Genomic DNA, 20,790 nt, shown 5'->3' with positions numbered 1-20,790 from the left:
GGGGCAATAGAGCTGTTAAGTGTCTTGGGTAGGATTTGAATTTGGGTCTCCTTGAATTAAGTCCAACATTCTATCCACTGTACCACCCTTTCTCCCAGAAGACTTATGGTCTAGTCCTGGCTTTGCCAATTGGAAGCTCTGTGACCTTGAAAAACTTAAAGATCTCTGTGTTTCAGTCTTCCCTCTTTTTAGAAGGGGAGAAGAGTCCTCACTTTATCCACCTCAAAGGGCTATGATGAGGTTCAGAAGTGCTCCTACATGAGATGAGGATACTGAGGCTCAAGAAGGACCATTGACTAGTAATACCTGAGCAAGATTGTAAAGTTGGTATGAGAGCTTTCCAAGACCAGGGTAATGAGAGTTGGATTTGAAGTCAAAGGACCTGGGTTTGAATCTTACTTCTGGTGTTAATGACCTGTATTGTCTTGGACACATTTCTGTTTCTATGTTCTATTAATTTTACTTTTCTATTATCTCTTGCAGGGTGAATATAAGATATATTAGGAAGGTCTCTGCTTATCACTGGATAGATAATGGATAGGACATTGGTCTAGGAATTAGGAAGGCTTGAGTTCAAATCTAGTTTCAAATACTTCTTAGCTATGAGACTCTGGGCAAGTCACTTAACCTCTATCTACGTCAGTTTCTTCAATTGTAAAATGGAGATAATAATAGCAGATAGATCAGATGAGACAATATTTGTAAAGTGCCTTATGTGATAGCCATTTAATAAATGCTTATTTCCTTCCTCTTTTCCATTTTTGTTTCTCTTATAGGGCTCCCTCTCTCTACTCACACACCACCAAACTAGATAAGACCTATGTCACCTCTTAATTAGATTATTGTAATAGTCTCTTAGTTGGTCTCCCTGCTTAAAGTCTCTCTCTACTCCAATCTGACCTCCACTCAGAGGCCAAAGTGATCTTTCTAAAGCAAAGACCTCACCAAGCCTCAAAGAAAAATGTGAATTGGTCTCAAGCCCCTAGAGAATTCCTTAAAGAGCTTAAAAAAGGTTTTTAAAATTAAATAAAAGAGGGAGAGGAAAAACTGGGGAAAAAGGTTAGAGTGATGCAAGAAAATCATGGAAAAAAGAGCCACAATCATAATAAAAGAGGCATGAAAAATGCTGAAGAAAATAACGCCTTAAAATGGAATAAATCAAATGGTAAAAGAGGCACAAAAATCTACTTAAGAAAAGAATTCATTAAGAAGCAGAATTGGCCAAATGGAAAAAGAAGTACAAAAATCCACTGAAGAAAAGAACTCCATAAAAAAATAGAGTGGAAAAGGAAAAACTCACCGAGGAAAATACTTAAAAATCAGAACTGGACAAGTGGAAGCTAACGACTTCATGAAACATTAAGAAACAATAAAACTAAATTTTAAAATATTTAAAAATAGAAGAAAATTTGAAATATCTCACTGGAAAAACAACTGACCTACAAAATAGATCAAGAAGAGATCATTTAAGAATTATTGGACCACCTGAAAGCCATAATTTAAAAAAAACCAAACACCTAGATAATATCTTTCAAGAGATTATCAATGAAACAAATTTCAATCTAAATATTCTAAAGAAGGCAGTATGGTCTCTCTAAAAGATGGAGAAAGGAAGATCTAGGAAAGGTCGTATGAGAGAACTTTTATAGATCTTTAATCATTCCACAACTGAGAATAAAGTCTTAAAGAATATTTGGGAAAGGTGACTTTAGCTCTTTTAATCCTTTTGACAATTTGAAGACATTTAAATTCAGGATGAACTTTGACAAGGAAAGGTACCTGATTATTCCTTTTTATTATGCTCAGGAAAAGAACTCAGTGATATATGAGTATTGCTTGCAAAATGAATCTGGTTAAGAGTTGATTTTTATGACCTTTATACATTAATTTGGATATTTTGTGTTCAATTGTAATGTTCAATGGTACACAAAAATATAAAAAGTTCTACTGCTTACTCAAAGGGGGGGGGGATTATCAAGGAAAACTACCCTGACTAGAACCAGAGAATAAAATAGAAATTGAAAGAATCCACCAATTACCTCTTGAAGGAGATCCCAAAATGAAAATTCCTAGGAATTTTATAGCCAAATTTCAGAGCTCCCTGGTCAAGGAGAAAATATTGTAAGCAGCCAGAAAGAAATAATTCAAATATTGTGGAACTGCAGCCAGGATGACATAAGATTCAGTAGCTACTATATTACATGATCAGAGGGGTTGAAATATGATATTCTGGAGGGAAAAGGAGCTAGGACTACAAGTAAGAATCACCTACCCAGCAAGACAGTATATTCCTTCAGAAGGAAAAACAATGAACAATTAATGAAATAGATTGCAATACAAGATCCCAAAACAATTCCAAAGGACTTATAATGAAAAATGCTATCCACCTCCAGAGAAAGAATTGGTGGAGTCTGAATGCAGATTGAAACATACTTATTTTTCACTTTATTTTTCTTGTATGATTTTGGTTTGGTTTGTTTTTTTGGTCTGTGCTTTCTTTCACATGACTAATATGGAAATATGGTCAGCATGACCACACATATATGACCTATGTCAAATTGCCTGCCTCTTCAATGAAAGGTGAGGGGAGAGAATTTGAAATTTAAAATAAAAACCAGACAAACAAATATCAAACATTGTTTTACCTATAGTTGAAAAAATAAAATATTTTTGAAAATATAAGCTGGCCCCTTCTTGCCTTTCCAGTCTTCTTATATTTTACTCTCATGAAGTCTCCAATCCTGTTACCATGATTCCTTGCTGTTCCTCACACAAGACACTTCATCTCCGGACTCCAGGCATTTGTCCTGCCCATCCCCCCATGCCTGGGGGGCTCTTCCTCATCATCTCTGCCTCCAGGTCCTTGGATTCCTTCAAGTCTCAGCCCCAATTCTGCCTTCTACAGGAAAGCTTGCCTGGCCTCTTTTTCTCTCATCCCTTCCTCTCTGGGATTATCCCCAATCTAGTTTATCTCCAGTTTGTTTGGATGCTTGTTTCCATGTCATGTACTCCATTAGACTGTGTGCTCCTTGAGAGCAGAGACTATTGGCTTGTTTTGAACATTTCTTTGTATCCCCTGTGCCTAGCACAGTGCCTGACATATTGTAAACACTCAATAAATGCTTGTTGACTTACTGACTGACTGAGACAGTAGGTCTGACTAGAAAAGTAGAATCTGATCAGGAAGGAACTCTCATTGACCTAGCTCTCTTGACTGGAGACTGGTTATGTTGGAAGGATTCAAGATGAATGATTGTTTCCTTATTAAAGAACTCCCAGTTTAGCATTAAAACATATACACTTCGTGTTAGGAAACATGTCTTATCTGGTTCTATGACATCTACAGAAGCCAAATGGTTACCTTCCTTGGTGTCAGGTTCCCCTCCTTGGGGCCCTTGAGCAGAGCTAGAGCTTATTAGGAAGAGCATTCCACTCCAGCTTTGCCTCACAGGTCCCTTTCCACTCTTGGTTTCTGGCCCTCTAGTCTGCTCTTCCCTTTGGGACCTGCTCAGACAGGCCAGGATCCAACTGTCCCCTCTGTCCCCACTATCACTAACACTGAAGGGATCAGAGGCATGGTTGATGAAAGCTGAGAAGCTCCATTTCTGTTCTATGGTGAAGCATGCTTTGAATACTGAGCCCCCTCCTTTGATGCCCAGGGCTGAGCAGTGCCATGGCTGGCAGCAGTTTCAGAGTATCCAGTCAAACTCCCAAAGCATAGCATGGTATAATGGAGACCCCACTGGATCTGGCCTCAGAAGACATGTGTTCAGACCTTGCCTCTCATGTGTTTTCCAGTGGAGCCTTGGACAAGATGGCAAACTTCTCTTGGCCTCCATTTTCTCTACTGTAAAAAGAGGGCATTGGGCTAGATAGAAGCAAAGTATAGACACAAATCCCTGGATTTGGAGTCAAAGAACCTGGGACCCATCCCCAACCCTACTACTCTTTGTGTCTATGACTCTGGATAGGGTTCTGACCTCTCAAAGTCTCAGTGCTTCCTCTGGGAAAGGATGGGGTTAAACGAGTTGACCTCTGAGGTTCCTTCCAGTTCTAAACTCATTCTCCTTAGGGCTTTAAAGTCTTTTTCAGCTCTAAATTTATGGCCATTGATCTGTGTGACCTTGGGCAAAACACTTGACTTCCCCAGCCCTCAGTTTCATTATTTGAAAAAGAAAAAAGAAAAAAAGGGGAGGGGGTAGTTTTGGACCAAATGGCTTCTAAAGTCTCTCTGGTTCTAAATTTCTGAATCCATGATAGAACAGGCGTGTGTCACCCATCTCTCCTACATGCTTGGCCCTGTGTTTAACTTCTACCTGCAATCCACTGATACCAGCATAGAAACCACAGAAGAGTAAACAGAAACAAGTTGAGATGCCAACGAATAGTTCTGCTTGAGTAGCTGAATTTCCATATATCTTGAGGCATCTGAGAGCAAGATTTGACTTGTAGAATGGAGAATCAGTCCTGTGTGTGGGCCATGGGTCACACCAAGATGGGAGCATCCAAGATGCTGAGAGATGTAGTGCATGACAACAGCAACAGTACTAGCCAGCTTTTACATGGCGATATAAGATTTGCAAAGCTCTTTAAATGTGCTTTCCCATTTGATTCCCACAACAACCTGGTAAGGTGATTGATTATTGAATAATTTTCAGTCAGGTCCAACTCTCCATGACTCCATTTGGGATTGTCTTGGCAAAGATCCTGGAGTTGTTTGCCATTTCCTTCTCCAACTCATTTTACAGATGAGGAAACTGAGGCAAATAGGGTTATGTGACTTACCCCGGGTCACATAGTAAGTGTCTGAGATAAAATTTGAACTCAGGTCCTTCTGACCCCAGGCCAGACTCTCTACTCACTGTTCTACCTAACTGTCCTTAGAGTCTAAAGTGGGGGACTATTATTTAATGTATTCAAATAATTTCACCTTCTTTCCTTTGGTATTTTCATCTTAAAAGTGAGTGAAGGGCAGCTAGGTAGCACAGTGGATAAAGCACTAGAATTCAAATCTGGATTCAGACACTTGACACTTACTAGCTGTGTGACCCTGGGCAACTCAACTTAACCCTCATTGCCCCACCAAAAAAAAAAAAAAGTGAAGAGTGACTACATCCTCCTACAGGGGTTGGAGATACAATGAAAGAACAACAACAACACTGTGACTCAAGTCCAGGAGAGAAAGGAAGGAAAAGGAGACAGGCAGGGTACGAGTGAGAGATGAGAGTTGGACAGTGGGGGTTAACCAGCTCATCTCTGCACCAGAGGCAAAGCTCTGGGCATACCTTTGTTTCCCCTTCTGCCTGCCCTGATGGCAAGGAATCATCAGTTCTACTCTGCTCAGTAAAAGAGTTCTTCCAAATCATTTTTTTTAAATATAAAAGGAGAAAGGTTGGGCAGTAATCATTTTTTATTATCTTCTGCAAATATGGCAGACAGAATAGAGGATCCTAAGAATTTAGAGCTGCAAAGACCATTAGAAATTGTCTAATCCAGGAGCTCTTCAACTCTTTTTGTGTTATAGACCCGATCTGACAATCTAGTGAAGTACATAATATTGTAATACTATAATTATATTATATTAATAATATTTAAATGCCTAAAAAGAATATAAATGACTACAAAGGAACCCAAAAGTTAGTTTAGTTTTTTTTTTTAATTTAACTGTTTCCCCAAGCAAATTCACAGACCCTTGATAGCTATTCATACACCCTTGGGGGAATGTGGACTTAAAAAGTTAAGGATCCCTGCTGTAGTCCAGTCCCCTTACTTTAAAAGGCTGTAAACTGAGGGCTATAAAGAGGAAGTGACTTGTCCACAGTCACACAGCTACTAAGTAGAAGAACAGGAATTCAAAAAGTGCTTTGATCCCAAATTCAGAGCTCTTTATACTGAAAAAAAGTCTAAGTGATATATACTATACTGCATTTTTTTTTAAAAGTTCCCTACATGCAAGGAAGAAGGGGAAAATATGGTATTTGAAATGTTGGCATCTGTTATACTTCTGAAATTTTCTCTCCTATTGTAAAAACTTGATTTCCTTCAAAAATTATTCCCTTTAAAGAGTTAGTATAGGATGCGAGTATCTTTAACATAGACCCCCTCTTCCCCCAATTCCCCTTCCTCCTGCCCCTTCTGCACTCCACATTTTGCATTTTTAAAAATGTCTATGAAATTTTAGAACCATGGGACAAAACGTTTCCTCGGAGGCCATTTACCCCAACAGCACCATTTTATAGGAATTACAGAAATGGGAAGGGATTTCCCCCAAGGTTACACGGGTAATAAGCATCAGATTCGGAATCTGGTCTTCGGCCTCGAGATCCAGTTTCCATTCCACTGTACAGGCTGACCCCCACCACTCACTCACACACGCGCACACACACACACTTACACATATACAGTCTTTCTCTCACACACACAAGATGAAGGTAATACTGTCAAGTCAGATTCTTTGCATCTCAAGACAAAGAACAACCAACCCTGCCCCAGGGGAAAGGCTTTTTATCAACCGTTATTCCTTCTCAAATATAATTCTTCCCCATATGGCACAATTCTGTCACATACTTGCTCGGGTCACATGCCATTGCTTCTCAGCAAGGTGTTGAATTTCTAGTGGAAATAGAGCAGTCTTTGTACATACCCCCCACCCACCCACTGCTTCCTCTCCAACGTCCACCTTCCCATCACATTGCAAAGGACTAGAAGAGACCAAGAGCACCAAGTGGCACCTTGCTGGGTTCCCACTTCACAGGCCCAGCTGCCCCTCAGGTATGGACAGATGAGGCCTTAGGCCCAGCTCCTGAGCCCCAGGCAAGTGTTGACTTTGTCTATAGACAATCATAGAAGGAATCATGGATCTTTTTTTTTTAAAGACATTAAAAGCCTTTTCTGAAAATATTAATTAAAAAAAACAACAACCCATCCCCACAATCTCCACTGCCAGACCACTCCCAGATAACCTTATGAATTTCTAGGCAGGAAACCACCTTCTTACAAGAAGAGCTGGGGCCAGTTTTGCCCAGGGGAGGTGCACACCAGCCAGTCTTGCTGAGGTTCGGATACCAAGGTCCACTTTGTTGGTGCAGTGTCAGCTTTCTGTTTGAGGAGAGGGACTGGACCACATAGGCAATGAGGGCAAGCCCACACTCCATTTCCTCCTACTGGGAGTGGCCAAGTGGATGGTTACTCTCACCCTATTTTTCCCAGCTGATTGGCATTCAGACATGTCATCTATTAGGCAACCACACATATTTGGGTCCTCCCTAGCTTGCTAGAACCTTTAGAGGAATGGATCGATAAATGCCCTGTGGTGATAGCCACCAATTACTGAGTATTCTAAGAGGTTGATCAGCAGGCTCTGTGGATGGGGCCCTGTGGCATCTTAGAAGGAGTCAGTCACAAGGAAGTGAGTGACTCGGCAGGACCTTCTGCCCATCCCATAGATGGGGATGCAGCCTCCCATGTTTCCCAACCTGCTTTTACTGACTCATGGTTTCGACAGCCCTAAGGGTTCTTTATTACTGAGTTCATCTTTCTTAGACACGAATGAGAAGGGAACCATAGACATGCTCCATCTCTCCCTGTATTCTTAGTGGTCTCACTAAGGAAATAGGCCAATCAGGGACCTTTTAGAACAAAGCTTCTTAAACTGTGGCTTGTGACCCCATATATGGTTGCAGAACTGAATGTGGGGGTCACAAAAAATTTGGCAAGAGTAAAAGTGTCTATATGCCTATTTTATATGCCTATATACCTGGGGTCATGGAAAAATTTCTCAGGCAAAAAGGGATCACGAGTGGAAAAAGTTTAAGAAATCCTGGTCTAGCATTCAAGAAATGAGAACCATTAAGGAAGAAGAGAGTAGCAATCCCTGTGGGCCTCTTCCTCACTTCCTTTAGAATATTTGGTATAGAAGAAAGAACTGAGGTTGGAGTCAGTAGACTCAGGTTTTAATCTCAGTTCTGGAACTTACTACCTGAGTGAATATGGGCACATCAAGCCATCTCTCTTGGTGCCTCAGTTTCCTCATTTGTGAAATGGGGATGGTGGTGAAATGAATAGAACCCTGGGCTTCAAATCAGAAAGACTCCTCTTCCTAAGTTCAAATCCAGCCTCAGACATGTACCATGTTATTCTAGGCAAGTCATTTAACCCTGTCTGCCTCATTTCCCTCATTTTTAAAAGAAGCTTGAGAAGGATATGGCAAACCACTGCAGTACCTCAGCCAAGAAAACTCCAAAGGGGGTCATGGAAAGTCACACACGACTGAAACGACTGAACAGCAAAATCCTTGTACTACTTTCTTCAGAGGTTGGTCATAGAGAAAGTGCTTTTCACAAAGCTCATCACAAGTTATTGTTATTACAAATCTTCATTTAATCTGCTGAGGCAATGGATAGAGGCAAGTGGTAGGATGAGCATGGAATTAGGTCAGGGTTGGGAAGACCTGGATTTACAGCCACTCTTTTATGTATTCTGGTTGTGTGACCTGGCCAAGTCACTTGCTCAATCAGTCACTCCATCTTGTTGGTTCTGTGTCCACAATTTCTCTCACAGAAGTATCCTTCTCTCCCCATCTCTGACCCTTCTTCCCCACAGCTTCCACAGGTGGGCCAAAAGATAGGAGAGATCACCTTAAAACATGGCCAGGGGCACAATTTTCCAGCAGGTATCCATCACTTGCCTCCTGTCTCCTGCTAAGATGTCCCCTCCACGTCTAATACGTTCTAGTAGATACCTAATCCCTCTAGGACCAAGTTTAAACCTCTTTTGCCATTGAGGTTTTGTCACGATCTTTTGAGCCATATTTAACAACAAATGGATAGCACTTATATAGAATGCTAAGGTATTGAAAGTGCTATACAAATATCATCTCATTTTATCCTCACAGAAACCCTAGACGTTAAATGCTATTATTATCCTTATCTTGCATATTAGGAAACTGAGGCAGACAGAGTTCTGACTTACTGAATGTCCAAACCCAGGACCACAAAGGTAGTGAGTATCTGAGACTGAGGCTGAATTTGAATTCAGGTCTTCCTGACTTCAGATCAGCATCACCACCTTACTCTTCCACATGCCCCCAATATCCATCTGACCTCCCTAGAGACTTCAGGGAGTTTCTCTTTGGGTGAGAGCCAGGCCTCTCTCTTGGTGGAGCTGAGGTCTCACCTGCTCTTTTCTCCATCTCATTCACTTTTCCATAGTTTTTGTTATTTTCTGGTATATGTATTTTCTGTTTGCTTGGACAGAGGGAGTTACTCAGTATTTTCTATTTGTATTGGACTTTTGTGTAACCAAGGTCTGGTGAGGAGTAACATGGGTCAGAGTAAGCAAGCAGCTAGAAAAGAAGCTTTTGTTCTAAGCCCACACTGTGGCCAGGCCCAGTGGGAAAGACGGATAGAATTCCAGTCCAGGATCCCTCCCAGAGATGATAGCAAAGGGCACCAAGACTTGTGGCCCTTCCCCTGCTTCCCTTAAGGCAGGGAATGCAGTCTGTTGTGGAAAGGGGTGGGCAGGGTGCCAGAGATCCTATCAACACCTCCTGAAGGCTGCCTTTGGATGATGCCCAGCATGGGGTTCTCCCAGGTGAACAAGCTGCCATGATCCATGTGTATCAGCATCTTCTCTTCAAATTACCATCTGAGCAAATTGTCTAGAGCAGTAAACAGGGGCAGGACCTGCACGGGGCCACACAATGGGTGACTGAGCTGGGACCTGGACCCAGGTCTTCCTGACTCTGATGTTCATTTTCTATCCATAAGCTGTGCTGCTTCTCCTTTTAAATTGCTGTTGGTTGGTTGAATGAGAGCACTGGCAGCAAAAATGCAACATGTGCTGCACCTGGTGGGTGTATCAGAATCAGTCAGTCCATAAACACTTCTTAAGCAATCCCTTTGTACTATCACTGCGCTAAGCACTGGGAGTTTGGAGAAAGGTAAATGGAAGTCCCTGCTCTCCCAGGCCCATGAGGTTCAAATGAGATGTTGCAGGCAAAGTGATATATAAATGTTAGCTGTGATAAAAAGAATCTCAAGCCACCTTCCCTCACTCTCCACCATGATCCATGCTAATGCGTGGATTTATATTGTATTCATCACAACAGCATCGATACACCTTTGAAAAGAAAGCAAAATATTGTGTGTGAGCCCTGTTGTTTAATCCATGTAAAAGAAGGTGGGATTACTTATTACAGAGTCAACACTCCATCTCAGAGTCAGTCGGTGAACAAGCATTTATTAAGCACCTGCTTTAACACTGAGTTTACAAGAACAAGCTCATCCCTATTCTCAAGGACCTCCCAATCTAATGGAGAAGACTGCATGAAAACAATTGTGCGAACAAGCTACAGACAGAATAAATTGGGAATTATCAACACAGGGAAAGTGCTAGAATTCATGGGGGGTGGAGGGGTGAAGAATCTGGAACTCAAAATTTTTTTTCCAGTTAATTGGGTTTTCTTTGTTTTGTTTTGTTTTGTTTTGTTTTTAGTGAGGCAATTGGGGTTAAGTGACTTGCCCAGGGTCACACAGCTAGTAAGTGTTAAGTGTCTGAGGCTGGATTTGAACTCAGGTCCTCCTGACTCCAGGGCTGGTGCTCTATCCACTGCACAATCTAACTGCCCCAGTTAATAGTTTTTACATGTACTTAGGAAAAATAAAATATTGTATAAACAAGGGACTGGGAAGGACTTCTTGCAGAAGGTGGGATTTCCCCAGGCTTTGAAGACAGCCTGGAAAGTCAGGGGGCAGAGATGAGCAGGGAGGGCATGCTGGGAATAGGGAATGTGGCCAGTGACTATGCCCAGAGGCAGGAGGAGTGTCTTGTGTGAGGAACAGAAAAGAAGTCACTGTTGTTAAATCACTCACTATATGGTGATGGGGGTGAGATTAAGGTGTAGGAAGGCTGGAAAAGTCATGAAGGGGCCAGTTTATGAATGGCTTCGAATGCCAAGCAGAGGATTCTGCCTTTGCTCCTGGGGGTGATAGGGAGCATGAGGGGAGGGGCAGGGTGACACAATTAGAGCTGTGCTTTAGAAAGGTTGCTTTGGCGGCTGAATAGATGGGGAGAGGCTGGAAGCACCAGACCCCACAGCAGGCTATTGTAATAGTCCAGACATGAGGTGATGCCCCAGGGTGGAGGGCCTGTGTCAGGAGAGAGAAAGGAGCAAATTCTAGACTTATTGCAGAGATAAGATTGATAGAACTTGGCAACAGATTGGTATGGGGTGGAGGCAGGGTGAGAAAGTGAGGCATCCAGGAGGACCTCTCAAGGATGGTGGTGCCCTTTCCAACCATTGGGAAGTTTGGTGGGGGAAGGTTTAAGGGAAAAGACAATGAATTCAGTTGGAGACCCGAGAGTGTTGAGTTTAAGGTGTCCACAGTACATCTGGTTCTACTCGCCCAATAGGCAGCCAGGATGAGAGGCTGGAGGTCTAGAGAGAGGTTAGGGCTGGATAAGTAGAGACCATCTCCCGGAGTCTACAGTCTGACACATGCAGTGAAACAGAGCAAGGCCAGGAGCTTGTCCAGACACAGCTGCATTTCTCCAGGAGATGCCCAGGGCAGTGAGACATTTCTTGGTGCCTAGGACCACATCATAAAACAGCATCTTGTAATTTCTACAATAACAAACACATTGTGGAGACGAACCACTCTGAAAGCTGTACAAACCATAACCAGTCTAATGACCATTCCTGATTCCAGAATGATGCTGAAACTTTCTCCCCACATCCGGACAAAGGTGATGGTTTGGGGGCTGAATGATACAAATATCTTGGTGTAAAGCTAATGAGGACATTTATTTTGCCTAATTCAGCATATTTGTTATAAGGAATTTATTTTTCTTTTCTCTCTTTTTCAGTGCACTGTAGTATGGGGGAGAGAGAAAAGAGATTTCTATTAATAATAAAAAAAAACCTTTTAAAATACTGAGACACAGTCCAGCAGGTGGAGAATGCTGCGTGTACTTTCCAATGAGGTCACTATTGTTCTGCTGAATTGTTTTCTAATGGAGTGGGGGAAATCTGGCAATGTTTGTAACTTCAAATCAAAATATCAAACTTAATAAAAAAAATCATTCTCAATATTTCCTGCCCAATAGCTCACATTATTTTTGTTGTATCTATTGCTTTTGTAGTGGTAACAAAATGATTCCCTAAACTGACTGAGCAGAGGCCCCAGGTCAACTTTGGGACTTGATAGAACATGGTTCAAGGTCAAGTTGTTCACCTGTATCAAACTTCAATTTATTTCAAACAAATCAGATCCAGAGAAGTCATGATATCCAACAGCTCGGAGAAAACAAATAGCTTATAGCAGCTTTCTGCAATTTCTCCAAGTCAAAGTTTCTTTGAAAAGCTACTGTGTTGGCCGGAAATTCAAAGACTTGACCATTACTTCCCCATGAGGGGCTGTGGGCCATTGAAGTGAGAATAAGATTTTATTAAGATAAAAGGAATAAGTTTGTTAGTTCAGTATAACTCACCATGTGGTGAGAATCAGAACTTTCATCCTGATAAAATCATTTTTCACATTAGCATAATTCGTTCCCATTTTTAAAAACTCATTTGTAATTGTTTTGAGTATGTTTTTAATAATTTGTTTCTCAAAATTGAGATGAGCATGCTTGTGGTACAATATATTAAGCACCACTTATATATTCTTAAACAACTGATAAGCATATGTGGAGCTTCCTATGACATAAATCACCAATGGAAAAAAAGAACATAAAAACTTTGATCAGTAACTTAGCAGTAAATTACCAATTAAATTCTATGGTATGAAACTTTAGTTAAATGTATAAAAATTCACCTGAGGGGGCAGCTAGGTGGTGCAGTGGATAAAGCACTGGCCCTGGATTCAGGAGGACCCGAGTTCAAAGCTGGCCTCAGAAACTTGATACTTACTAGTTGTGTGACCCTGGGCAAGTCATTTAACCCTCATTGCCCCTCCAAAACAAAACAAAACAAAAACTCACCTGAGCCCCCAGCCATCAGCCTGTTCCTGCATCATGATCTTGACTGGGGCTGCCTCCTACATTTCTCACACATGAGATTTAAGAAGCAAGTTTGTGCTGACTGGAAGGCAGTGCCAATTGGTTACTGGAGATTTGGGAGTGGTGCCAACCACCCTGGCTGGAAATGAACAGTCTCTAGCTGGGTGGGGAGGGAACTGGCTGGAAAGAAGCCTATTGGAACCTCTAAAACATGGCTGGTTTTTTGGAGGATGTTGTTTTTTACGCTGTGACTAATAAAGTTTTATCGCATGCATTGAGAAGTGTTCATTCTAATTAGTGTTTCTATGATACTAGTTAGCCTATGTAACAGTAAATCAGCTTTGCGTGCATCCTCCATCACTGGGGTTGGGAGGAAGAGGCAGCGGGAAATCCAATCAGCTATCCCCTCAATCAATAAAAATTTATTAAGAGGCTATTCTGTGCTGGCAACCACAATGCAGACAAAAAGGAGCTTATAAGGAGGTGGAAGAACCATCAAAGGTCACTTAGTGGCAGCCCCATCATTTTACAGATGAGGAAAATGAAGCACCAGAAATTTATATGATCATTCAAGGTCACAGAGAGTAAAAGTCACAGGTAGGACTCAAACCCATTTGTCCTCTGACTTCAGATCCAGTATTCCTGCTGCCTCAGTTTACATATCTGTACAATGGCGCTAGAGCTGTGGATTCAAAGAAAGTAAGCATTCATCTCAGCAGAGTGAGGAAGGAGCTCACTCCAGGCTTGGGGAAGAGGAACCAATGCAAAGGTACAAAGACTTTCCCACCCCCTCCATCTCCCTGCACTCACAGAGAGAGGGCTCTTCCCAATGACACCTCCCAATGGCCACTCTTTCCAGCACTGGCTGCACCATATTTTATTAATACTCCTTGTTCTCCATGGCCATTTCCAGACTCTCCCGTTACTACTACCATTCAGAAACCTCTCTTCTTTGGAGTTAATGCAATCCCTCTCTATCAGCCAATCAAGATTCTGGTGTTTGTTGTCTATGATATCTAGGGCATTTCCTTCCTTCCTTCCTTCCTTCCTTCCTTTCTTCCTTCCTTCCTTCCTTCCTTCCTTCCTTCCTTCCTTCCTTCCTTCCTTCCTCCCTCCCTCCCCTCCCTCCCTCCCTCCCTTCCTTCCTCCCTCCCCTCCCTCCCTCCCTTCCTTCTTTCCTCCCTCCCTCCCTCCCTTCCTTCCTCCCTCCCTCCCTCCCTCCCTCCCCTTCCTTCCTTCTTCCCTCCCTCAATGAGTTCAATACTGGGTTCACAGTCTTTCATTCCTCCCTAACACCTGTCCCTATACCAAGGTACTTAGATAAATATTGAAACTTCCTCAAACACCCTAATTTCTCAGTCCCTGAGCTCCTGTTCCTCTGCCCCACCCCACGGTGGCCACACACACAGCCTTGTTCTTCTCATCACCCACAAAGGTGCTACTTCCACATTCATGGACATATTCCTTTACCGGATCATAATTTGTAATGTTTCTGCTTTTCCTCTTCCTTGTAAGCTGAGGCGTTTTTTCCATTATCACTGTGACTTCATATCTCTCTCCTCCTCATTCTTTTAAACCAGTCCAGCACCCTTACACTGACTCCCTTGCCCTTGGTGAAGCAGTTCAACCATACTCCAGCCTCTTCTCTCTTTTTTTTTTTTTGTATTGTTTTTGTTTTTGTTTTTTGCAGGGCAATGAGGGTTAAGTGACTTGCCCAGGGTCACACAGCTAGTAAGTGTCAAGTGTCTGAGGCCGGATTTGAACTCAGGTCCTCCTGAATCCAGGACGGGTGCTTTACCACTGCGCCAGCCTCTTCTCTTGAATGCCTTTCCCCTTTCTTCTCTTTCTGGCCTCATCCTCCAAAGCCACATCCTAGGATGATCCCCACCATCTGTCACCTCGACTCCTTCACAGATGCTGCTGAAGGAAGCTGGAGAGAAGCAGGCAGCCATGCTGACTGGGTCCACATACATGATGTAATCTCAACTGGCCCCTCGAAGTGGCAAGGACACTCCTTTTATACCTTCATAATTGACTCACTATCTCACTCAGTACAGTGACTCTTGTAAACCTTTTGTTTTTTCTTCAAACCTCCCATGACTCTCTAACCTCACCCTATCACTGAGAACCTGCATCATATTTCACTAAAAATACTGAGGCTGTTCACCAAGAGCTCCCTCTTATCCTTGACTCCTCATATCCCATCACTAAAATGCCTTCCCCCACTATCTCCTCTTTCACCTCTCTTTCACATGAAGAGCCGCTAAGGTAAGCCCTTAGGCTTAACTTCTGTGTGCCTCAGTTTCCTGAACGGTAAAATGGGGATAATAATAGCCCTTCCCCTCCCCCCAGGATTGTTGTGAGGATCAAATGAGATAATATTGACAAAAGTGTTTAGTACAATGTCTGACACATAGTAGGTGCTTAATTAATGCTTTTTCCTTCTTCTACCTGTTTGATGACTCAGTCTCTCGATAGATCTTCATCCAGGTCTCACCTGTTTGTCATTGATGTCTCTAGAGGCTCTCCTTGGGCCCTTTTCTCCTCTCCTTCTATATTCAATCATTTGGTAGTCAGCTTTATTGGTCCAGCCCTAACCTTCTTCTGACCTCCAGTCTCACATCTCCCTTCATGGCATCACTCAGATATGCCCTTCCTCTCTGCTTATGTTGCCACCCCTTGGTCCAAGCCATCATAACTTTACTCCTGGAACCTGCTGTTTGGTCTTCATGCCACAAGTCTCACTACACTCCAGACTAACCTTTCCAATTAATCTTCCTAAAGCACAAGTTTGACCACATCAGGCCCTGCCCAATCAAAACCACTGTCACCCCACTGTCTCCAGGATCAGATATAAAACCCTCTCTGGGGCTTATAAAGCCTTCCATATCATGGCGCCTTCCACAACATGGCGCCTTCCTAGCTTTCTAGTTGTCTTACTCTTTATACTCCCAACCTGTCCCCACCATGTACTCTAATATCCAATGACACTGGCTTCCTTGCTGCTCCTCAACTTTGGTCTGTCTTGCATACCTAGACCAGTCTCCTTCCTCATCTCCACCTCCCAACATCCTTGGCTTCCTTTGAGTCCCTACTAAAGTCCTACTTTCTGAAAGAAGTCTCTCCTGATTCACCTTCACGCTAGCGCCTTCCCTCTGAGTCTGACTCAGGTTAGCCTATCTCTGTTTGGTTTGTACATAGTTGTTATATGTTGTCTCCCTCAGTAGACTGTGAGCTCCTTGAGAGTAGGAACTGGCTTTTGCTTCTATTTGTATCCTGGTGCTTAGGACCATGCCTGGCATAGTAGCTGATTAATAAATGCTTGTTTACTGACTGACTGTAAGATGGAGTGTTGGATCTAGAACAAGTAATCAACGCTTCTTTACATGGCAAAGTCTATCAAGGGTGTTGTGATCAATACAATCCAAGTTCATGCAACGTAGATTGTGGTGAAGAGTGAGGGCGGGTGACTTGATATTCTTTTGTTAATTATTGATGTGCATTAAACAGAAGAATCATTGCTGTCTATATAGTGCTTTGTAAACAACTTCTCATGGGATTCTCAGAAGTCGGAAAGGGCGATCCCCATTCTACTGATGAGGAAATTGATTCTGACAAAGGTTAAATCCTTACTAAGGTCACAAGTGCCTGAGGAAGGATTTGAACTGGGTAGTGCCCTGGATTGCTAGATAGAGTACCAGGCCTGGACTCAGCAAGACCTAACCATGTGACCCTGGGCAAGTCACCAAAGTCTATTTTCCTATAAAATGAGCTGGAGGAGAAAATGGCAAACCAGTATCTTTGTCAAGAAAATCCCAAATGCTTTCTAGCAAGTCCAGAGCCAGACCGTTCAAGATGGGCCAGGGGTGATCTGTGGTCAGAGAAAGGGCTCCAGCTCTGTCTTCCTCGCTCATGTGAAACACAGGAAAGGAGCCGCCAATTTCCCCAAGAGACATGGCTACATTAAGGGTATCATAAAGGACATAATCCTTGATCCAGGCCGAGGGGCTCCCCTTGCAAAAGTAGCTTCTGACATCCTTAGCGATTTAAAAAGAGGCCAGAGTTGTTCATTGCTGCTGAAGGCATCCATAGCGGCCAGTTTGTGTACTGTGGTAAGAAAGCTCAGCTCAATATCGGCGATGTCCTCCCAGTTGGCACTATGCCTGAAGGGGCCATCATGTGCTGGTTTGAAGAAAAGCCTGGGGATGGGGTAACCTTGCCCGAGCATCTGGAAACTATGCCACAGTGATTTTCCACAGTCCAGAAACCAAGAAAACGCAGGTGAAGCTACTTTTAGGTTCTAAAAAAGTGCTCTCCTCTGCAAACAGAGCTGTTGATGGTATTGTTGCTGGAGGAGGTCGTATTGATAAACCCCATCCTTAAGGCAGGTCATGCCTACCACAAATACAAGGCCAAAAGAAACTGCTGGCCTCCTGTTCAGGGTGTGTCCATGAATCCTATGTAACATCCCTTTGGAGGAGGTAATCACCAGCATATTGGAAACCTTCCACCATTCGAAGAGATGCCCCAGCTGGATGAATGGTGGGTCTCATGGCTGCCTGTTGTACTGGTCACCTCCAGGGCACAAAGACTGTACAGGAGAAGGAAAACTAAAGTACAAAATCCTGACAAAATTATTTGAAAATTGTATAAATAGAATTATAAGAGTTGGATATAACTGAACAACAACAATAACAGAACTTCCTCGAAATGATGTGGGGCTGGACTTAATTGATCAAATTGATCAGAGGCATTTCAAAGAATTACAAGACTCGGTGACTCAGTTCCCAAATTTTATGATCAGACTGTGATGACCACAAGGAGACACCAAGGAGAAAAGTGTCTCGGTTCGGGAGATGGAAAATGGTTACATTTATAGTGAGGAAACTAGGTCATTATCATAATCTCCTCCTTAAGGATAAGACCGTGGGAGGGCTTATCCTAATATGGACTTCCTGGGTCTTAAGACCTCTTCCAAGGCAGGTACCTTTCTCATTAGAGGGTGTGTTTGGGTGTTAAATGTCATAAGGTGAACCTAAGGACACATTTGGTCCATCTGCACCTGTCCCCAAAGACATGTTTAAACTTGGCAGAACTAGAAGTTCTCTCTGTTTAGGATGTCTATTTACTTAAAGATTTGGTTTCTAGGTGTCCTGTCTTCTAGGAATATGAATGGCTATTAATGGTTAATGGTCCCTTGTTACTGTCTGAGCTTCTGTCGCTAGTGTTGTCTGATAGAAACCCTCTGGTTACTCAGGTCTTAGTTTCTCCGTTAACCCTTCTGGCCACTTTTAATCAAGTCTTAACTGTTAACCCTTTTTAGCTACAGTTAATAGGTTATCTGTTAACCCTTTTTAGCTACAGTTAGTAGGTTATCTGTTAACCCTTTTTAGCTACAGGTAATAGGTTATCTGTTAACCCTTTTTAGCTACAGTTAGTAGGTTATCTGTTAACCCTTTTAGCTACAGTTAATAGGTAATCTGTTAACCCTTTTTAGCTACAGTTAATAGGTAATCTGTTAACCCTTTTTAGCTACAGGTAATAGGTTATCTGTTAACCCTTTTTAGCTACAGGTAATAGGTTATCTGTTAACCCTTTTTAGCTACAGTTAGTAGGTTATCTGTTAACCCTTTTTAGCTACAGGTAATAGGTTATCTGTTAACCCTTTTTAGCTACAGTTAATAGGTTATCTGTTAACCCTTTTAGCTACAGTTAATAGGTTATCTGTTAACCCTTTTTAGCTACAGTTAATAGGTTATCTGTTAAGCCTTTTTAGCTACAGTTAATAGGTTATCTGTTAACCCTTTTTAGCTACAGTTAATAGGTTATCTGTTAACCCTTTTTAGCTACAGGTAATAGGTTATCTGTTAACCCTTTTTAGCTACAGGTAATAGGTTATCTGTTAACCCTTTTAGCTACAGTTAATAGGTTATCTGTTAACCCTTTTTAGCTACAGGTAATAGGTTATCTGTTAACCCTTTTTAGCTACAGGTAATAGGTTATCTGTTAACCCTTTTTAGCTACAGGTAATAGGTTATCTGTTAACCCTTTTAGCTACAGTTAATAGGTTATCTGTTAACCCTTTTAGCCTCCTCCATCATATCCACTGTACCATTAACTGCTTCATGCTAGATTCCTACCAAACTCTAACCACTAACCTGGAGTCAGGAAAACATGAGTTCAAACCTCACCCTAGACACTTCCTAGTTGCATGACTCTGGGTAAGTCACTTAATCACTATTTGCCTCAGTTTCCCTATCTGCAAAACTAGGATAATGACAGCAGCTACTTCCCAGGATTGTTGTGGGAACCAAATGAGATGATAATTGACAAGTGCTTAGCACAGTCCCTGACAGGTAGCTATATAAATATTAGTTATTGACCTATAACAATAACATCTGTCCCCAGAACCACATTCCCCATGCTCATTACCACTTCCAGCACCTCATGCCCATCAAGGCAACATGATGCCCTCATTGTGATCTCGTGGGGGAGGAGGGGGAGTCAGACACCCAGACCCTGACTTTTAAAGTTTCACTACTTGTGAGCCTCAAAAAATTGATTCGTTTGATGGAAGCTCAGGGAAGACAGTGTATCAGTTTTATGGCGCAAATTCCTCTAGTACCATCTCACTAAATAAGTTGCTCATTAAAAAAAAAACACTTTAAAGTTTGCTATGCACTTTGCATATATTATCTTGAGAGAAGTTAATATTATACTATTATATTAGTAATTAATTGTTACTTTGAGACCCCCCTTTCAGTCTAATTTCTATTCAAACTCAACTCCTGAAAAGGTCAAGTCAGTCTCAGAAGGGAATGACTGAATGTTGAGATTACTCCTAGCCCCCAAGGCATAAGGTCATTAGCTAGGTTCGGTTTGGACAGAACTCACCTAGCTGGAAAATCTCATTTCTGTTATAAAGAAAAATAAAGAGTATAAACAGAATCCAAGGTGGGTGAACCTTTGCCTGGGGGAGGATCTTGATGTTCTCCATTAGAGTTTAGGGCAAGCCTACTCATGAAGGAGAAAACTAGCCAGAGAGGTCCCCTGTCCAGATGCCTTGAGGCTGCAGGAACTGAAGACTTTTAACCTATCTGCTCATTAAATGGCCACCAGTCAGGGTCGAGCTTCACTGGTCAGGGGAGTTCCCTGTCAGGTGATTAAGGTGCTCAGAGCCTCCTTTGGCATCTTTGGTTACTAAGAGAAACCATTAACATCAATTTATTGATTACAAGCTATCTAATTAATAACTGATTATTAATTGTCCAGAAACTCTGTGTCTCTGGGGGCTTTCATTTGTCATATCTGAGAATTTACCAGAAAGAATATTAAAATATAATAGGACTCAGGGGCAGCTAGGTGCACAGTGGATAAAGCACCGGCCCTGGATTCAGGAGTACCTGAGTTCAAATCGGCCTCAGTCACTTAACCCCAATTGCCCTGCAAAAAAAAAAAAAAAATATATATATAATATATATATATAATATATATATAATAGGACTCTCCCTTGGCTCCAGGATACAGTCTATTCTAAATATATAAACAGATATATACCCACAGATAGATAGATATATAAAGATTATATACACACACATATACACGTGTACACACATGTGTGTACATGTATGTGTTTATGTGCAATATATACATAGATATGTGAATGTTCCCTATGTACACACACATATACATGCACACACATATATACATATATATATATGTCTACATATCTATAGATATAGATATAGATCTGTATATCCCCCTAATTGCTTTCCTAAGTATGGTTTTAAC

The 20,790-nt window shown here is 42.0% G+C and overlaps 1 protein-coding gene and 1 pseudogene across 1 annotated transcript in view; one reads left to right on the top strand and one right to left on the bottom strand.

Moving 5' to 3' along the window:
* Positions 1 to 14,532, bottom strand: part of LOC122738178 (lipase member K-like) — a 49,720-nt gene extending 35,188 nt beyond the window's left edge. The window contains 1 exon segment of the mRNA XM_043980245.1: positions 14,392 to 14,532. Within this exon segment, the coding sequence (XP_043836180.1) occupies positions 14,392 to 14,532 (141 nt within the window).
* A 344-nt stretch (positions 14,533 to 14,876) lies between these two features.
* Positions 14,877 to 17,613, top strand: LOC122738177 (annotated as a pseudogene).
* Positions 17,614 to 20,790: the final 3,177 nt, after the last annotated feature.

This window comes from Dromiciops gliroides, chromosome 2 (assembly GCF_019393635.1).
Source record: "Dromiciops gliroides isolate mDroGli1 chromosome 2, mDroGli1.pri, whole genome shotgun sequence".
NCBI classification, from domain to species: domain Eukaryota; kingdom Metazoa; phylum Chordata; class Mammalia; order Microbiotheria; family Microbiotheriidae; genus Dromiciops; species Dromiciops gliroides.
The sequence above is the reverse complement of the archived record's forward strand: the minus strand, read 5'-3'. Positions and strand labels throughout refer to the sequence as shown.